This window comes from Orycteropus afer, unplaced genomic scaffold (assembly GCF_000298275.1).
Source record: "Orycteropus afer afer isolate SDZICR_OR568_19922 unplaced genomic scaffold, OryAfe1.0 scaffold00113, whole genome shotgun sequence".
NCBI classification, from domain to species: domain Eukaryota; kingdom Metazoa; phylum Chordata; class Mammalia; order Tubulidentata; family Orycteropodidae; genus Orycteropus; species Orycteropus afer.
In genome coordinates this window covers 3,058,964-3,064,963 of record NW_006921700.1, presented here as the reverse complement: position 1 = coordinate 3,064,963, position 6,000 = coordinate 3,058,964, and the positions used below count along the sequence as shown (strand labels likewise).

Sequence of the window (6,000 nt, the reverse complement as noted above, 5' to 3'; positions counted from 1 at the left end):
TGTTACAGAGCAGAACTGCTTCATATGGTTTTCTTGGCTGTTATCTTGATGGGAGGAGCTCTGGCAGCGTAATGCCTAAGGCATGTGACTGCTAACCAGAAGGCTGGCGGTTCAAACCCACCAGCCACTCCTTGGAAGGAAGGTTGGGCAATCTACTTCTGTAGTGATACCGCCTCGGAAACCTAAGGAGGGGTCGCTATGAGTTGGGTCCAACTCGATGGCACATAACAACAACAACAACAACAACAGGGAGTAACGGATACTTTTAAGTGTAGATGAGATGCCCTTTTTACAATCTGTTTAAAATTCTTCTGGGAGTTGAGGATGGAACATGTTATCCTTGTTTGGCAGATGTAACAACTGAAACCCAAGGGTGTTAAGTAATTTGCTTAAGGTTGGACCAGAACTCGAACCAAGATCTCTCATCACCCGGCCCACTAGATACACCCACACTCCTTTCTTTCTCCCCAGATGAGCTCCACAAATCCAAGGATGTACAGGCTGCCGCCAAGCCCTCCGTGAGGTTTAACCTCCGCACCTCAAAGGACCCAGAGCATGAAGGATGCTACCTCTCCCTTGGGCATGACCAGCTCTTAGAGGACTGTGGTTTCAACAGGACAGCAAAAACCTTTTTCATCATCCATGGATGGACGGTGAGCCCCAGGGGAGGGAGCTCTATAGCTTTACACAGCATTTGGTTTCTTTTGTTTTACTCAATTAAAAAGAAGAGTGGTGCCTGCAGATCCCCCCTCACCCTCCCCTTCTTGTGGGCTGCTTGTATTTCAGGCATCTGTGAAGGATGTAATAAATAACACTGTGTTGAGGGGGCACACTGGGCTCCAGCAGGGTGGTATTTAATGCTGGCATGCAGCACCTTTCAGAAAGTGGCTCTCCTGAGGGCAGCAGCCCAGCTCCACCAGCTCTTCAGGGCCCCTCTAATTACACTTAATTACGTTGGTCAACCACAGCCTTGCGGGAGCTAGCCCTCTGTAAGACTGGAGCTGAGCTAGAGCAGCTTGCCTGGTTCAGAGACGTGATGACGAGCCAGCTGGGCTGGATGGCTGGCCTCTGTTGGCATGGTGCCCTCCTGTTTGCATAGAGATGGCCTGATTTAAAGGCATGGAGGCGCTTTATGTACCCTAGCTGAGCAATTCACATTGAAAGGCCCATGACAAACTTCAACAAAAAAGGGCTTTAATGCTAAGCTTCAGAAGCTTTTGACCAGCGAGGCATTTATTCATTCATCGAATGATGGTCTGTAGGAAAATGGCACTATTAACTGAGCAGGTTTCTGCTGGGCTAATTGGGAGGGGACATTTCTCCTCTTAATGAGAGAAATTCATATCCGTTACATGCTTCCTGGGTCTTTAGGTCTCTCACCAACTGTTGGGGCCGCCGTGCCTGGGGGAGGTAGACTCTTACCTACTAATGCGATTGAAGGGAAGATGAATGTCCAGCCATCCTTATCCCACAAACTACAATTAGAATCATGCATTTGGATCTTTTTAAGGCCCCCTGTCAAAATGCAAATACAAACTGTCCAAGACTTACAAATGAGTTGCATTCCAGAAAGTTCTTTTGTAATCTGTTTGGAACGTACAACAGCAGTTTCCCATAGAAACAAGATTCTAAATGGTTTTTGGGTTCCCAGGCTAGGCACAGAAAATCTATTTATCTCATAATGCATTTGTGAGTAGTTTACAACTGGACCTAGTCACAATTTATAACTTTGTTTCTGTGGGAAAATGTGTTCTGAGTTCTAATTTGAGATTCTAGGGACAGATTTTCCCTCCTTTGGGGTCAAGGGGGCTGGCAGAGATGGGTTGTGGGAAGGGGTCATTTGTTAATTTTGCATTTGCCTAGGAAAAAGCATCTCCCTGGATCTGTAAGAGAGAAGCTAATTCTCCAGGACAACACTCCCAGCTGCCTTTGAATGATGGCCTAGGCCACTTGCCTGTGACAGGGACTCAGACTAACCTTATGCCAACATATTTGCATGGGCTCATGTCTCATAGTGGCCCTATCAGACAGTGACTCCAAGAGTATTGAATGCTAACTATGAAAGTTTTGATGAGAAAAACTGGGAATATAAAGAGCAATGGAAAATAAACACTCATGTAGCAATTTAGCCTATGGCTGGCCCTACTCATGTGCAGATGTTTGGTCCCTGAGTAGCCAAGGTGAAGCTTCTGGAATCTAGCAAGGGAGAGGGCTATGGAACTGAATTCCATATTCGTTAGGATTTCTGAAATGCATTAGGACTTCTGAAACCCAGATGAATCAGGAAACACTTTCCTTTTCTCTCTGCAGATGAGTGGCATGTTAGAAAACTGGCTGCAAAAACTGGTGTCAGCCCTTCAGATGAGGGAGAATGACGCCAATGTGGTGGTGGTTGACTGGCTTCCCCTGGCTCACCAGCTTTACACGGATGCGGTCAATAACACCAGGGTGGTGGGCCATAGAATTGCAACGTTGCTCAACTGGTTGCAGGTAACTGCAAAGGGAGTAATTTTTCATAAGCAGGACTCAAACCCAAACCTTTTTAAGAAATACTGGCCAGGCTCTGCTACAGTGAACTTCAGGAGTCTGGTCAAAATCTTTGGGATTCATTTTTTTTACTGAATTAAGTATCACTTGAAATGCAGGCATACCTCATAGATGTTGCAGGTTTGGTTCCAGACCACCATAATAAAGCGAATATTGCAGCAAAATGAATCACAACATTTTTTTGGTTTCCCTGTGCATATATAAGTTATGTTTATATTATACTATAGTCTATTAAGTGTGTAATAGCATTATGGAAAAGTTTGAAATATTGTGAGAATTGCCATAATGTGACACAGAGACATGAAGTGAACGCATGCTGTTGGAAAAATAATATCGATAAACTTGCTTGATGCAATGTTGCCACAAACCTTCAATTTGTAAAAATTACAGTATCTGGTGGAGCATGGTAAACTGAAGCACAATAAAATGAGTTATGCCTGTCCTTGAAAGCTGGGACTTTTAGGGAGCCTTTCTGTTACTGTGCTGTTGATTTTTAGAAACTGATGCCCTTCGATTGGTTGAGATTGGTCAAGAGCCAGCACTGGTTTACATTCTGAAATACCTACTGAAGCCTGCTCTTGCCTCTGAAGAGTGGCTAGATATTGATTATTCTGAGAGGTGAGAGAAGGGGTTGGTTAAGGCAGATGCAGCCTCATAACTCACTTAAAATATTAAGTGTGGAAAAACAGACCTTCAGGTCTTAAATTGCCTTTTTATAGATTAATGATTTACCTGACATTAGTGGGTTTACCTGGGGTCAGGTGTACACTCCCAAAATGACCCGATTATCTGGACAATTCCAGCTTGACCTTCCTTTTATCCATAGAATTTGATGAATTTCTGGCTGCATTCTGGTCAGGATTCTCAATCAACCTGGATTCTTGAAGTCGTTTTGCAGAACTTAGTCCCTGAGCCATGGGACCAAAGCCCCATTTCCTTGCTTCCCACCAGCTAAGTGTCCTGCCAGGGTATAGTGCTTCAACCTGGGTCTGAGGTAGGTTTGTGGTGATATTGGCAGCTCCAGGGACTGGGGTGGAGGTCAGGGCCTAAGAGAGCAAGCAAGGAGCTAACTGTGGCAGACTGTGACTGGTCCTTCAGTCTCCAATGAGTCTGGTGGCTTTGACCTCCATATGGCCTTCTCCTTCCCCTCTTAGATACTCCAAGAAAGAACAGAACACATGTAGGGTAAGGGTCAGGTATGCAGCCTGTAGTAATCCATGCCTCGCCCCTGGTCCTTGGCATTTGAAGTGCCTCCAAGTCCTTTTGACTTTCCCTTACCTGGCTATCACCTATTCATATGTCTCTGTCAAGAGTGCCCCTGAGAAATCTCTGTGCCAACAACTCTTGTGTCTGTTCTTACGTCACAGTGAATTGTTCAATTTTTGGTGACCCTGTGTGCCCACCCCTGCAGTCTTCACCACATTTGCTATTGTGACTTCCTGCAGGGAAAGGATGACTTCTCTCTTGGAAATGTTCACTTGATTGGCTACAGCCTGGGAGCACACGTTGCGGGGTATGCTGGCAACTTCGTGAAAGGAACAGTGGGCAGAATCACAGGTAAGTTCCTTCACTCGCCACTGGTGGTCCCTGAGCTCCCTTAGTGTTCTCTGACAGCCTGTTTTTTCTGAACCAGAGTGCACTCAAGTGAGTTAGCAGAAGTCAGTCAGTCCTAGATTATTAGCTTTGGAAGAGGCCAGTGAGAACATCTAATCCAGAGCCTTTCAAAGATTCTCTTTAGTTACAAAACCCCCCTTTTTTATAATTGAACTTGTGTGAGACTGTAATATATGAAACAGGTGGAAAGGGATGTTCTGGTTGAATCTGGGCCCGTGGAGGGGAGTGTTAGCCATGTCGTAGTCCTTGGGTATGCCAATGGTTAAGGCAATTGGCTACTAACTGAAAGGCTGAAAGTTTGAGTCCACTGAGAGGTATCTTGAAAGAAAGGCCTGGTGATCAGCTTCCAAAAAATCAGCAGTGGAAAGCCCTACTCTGATGCATATGGGGTCACCATGAGTCATAGTCCATTCAATGACAACTGGTTTTGGTTTTGGTAGCTGTGCCATTTGGGCCTTACCCTTCCCTGAGGGAGTTCCCACAGCACCAGGGAACATTTTTTTTTTTTTTTTTAATTGTGATTTGGGCAAAATTTGTTCTCCTTTCAACAGTTCATACGCATTTTGTTTCATGATGTTGATTGCAGTCCCCACAATGTAATAGCTCTCTTTCCACTTCCTCTCTTTTCCCTGTGTCCTCCTTTCCTATGATTCTTGCCCTATGAGCTGTCTCCCTGTGCAAATACTGCCCTTCTGGTCTCCTATGGTTGATTGTTCTAAGGAATGAACCTACCTGGTATAACTGTTCACTTTGTAGGCCTGCCTACTGTTTGGCTGGAGGCCATGGTTTCAATTCTAGGCTGGAAGGCTGACTAGGGGACATAGTCCTGGAGGTTTCATCAGTCTCTATCAGACCTATAAGCCTGGCTGTTTTATGATTTTGAATTTTCAGGGGACACATTTTGAAAAACACTGATCTAGTCCAATTCCCTCATTTTATAGGTGAGGAACTTGAGACACAGCTAATAACCAAGGACCAAAACTAGGGTGGAATCTTGGTCTCCATGCTTCTGGGAGTTCACTTCAAGTCTCAGCCCATGATGCTGCAAGGCCTCATGGAAAAAGAATGAGTGGTGGATTCTCATTTGGATTCTAACTCTGATTTCTATTTTATCTACCCGCTACTTCTTTCCTATGTTTAGGTGGCATGTTTAGTGGTAATAATTACCTGTTTAGAATGGGTGATTAAACTTGGCCATTAAAGAGGTCTTTCTGATATTGGTATCCATGTGGTCAATAGAAAATTGAGTTTTCTATCATGAACCTTTTCAAAACAAACAAAAAAAAAACCCATCACCATCATGTTGATTCCAACTTACAGCAACCTTATAGAATAGAGTAGAACAGCCCTTAGGGTTTCCAAGGCTGTAATCTTTATGGGAGAAGACTGCCACATCTTTCTCCATTAGAGCAGGCTGATGTGTCCCAACCACAGACTTTTTGGTCCTCAGCTGAGCACTTAACCACTGTGCCACCAGGGCTCCTTCATGAAGAGTTTGTATTAAATCATTTAAGGGCTGTGGAAAGTGTGGTGGTTAAGTTTGTGTGTCAACTTGGCTAGGCCTGGTTGAGTGGCTGGGCAGCTGGATGTAGTATTCCCTGTGATGAGACTGGTAATCAGCTCCATGGTGGAATCTACTGTGAGCAGCTGAGTAGCTGCCTTTGGATATGTGGTCTGCTTCCTGTATATAAGAAACAGCTTTGGGAATGGTCTCTAGCTTATGGCATGCTTGAACCTTGCATGTAGCTGAGTCGTTGTTCAGCAGCCTGCCATGCTCTGCTTACCTTTGGACTTTCAATAGACTTGAATGAATGGCCTGCCGTGTGGTTTGGTAACATT

General features: G+C 44.8%; 1 protein-coding gene across 1 annotated transcript in view; it reads left to right on the top strand.

The window, feature by feature from the left end:
* LIPG (lipase G, endothelial type) overlaps nucleotides 1–6,000 on the top strand; it is a 31,144-nt gene that overhangs the window by 3,114 nt on the left and 22,030 nt on the right. The window contains exons 2-4 of the mRNA XM_007943821.1: nucleotides 472–653; nucleotides 2,311–2,490; nucleotides 3,993–4,104. Coding sequence (XP_007942012.1) covers nucleotides 472–653; nucleotides 2,311–2,490; nucleotides 3,993–4,104 — 474 coding nt within the window. The remainder of the gene's footprint in view (nucleotides 1–471; nucleotides 654–2,310; nucleotides 2,491–3,992; nucleotides 4,105–6,000) is intronic.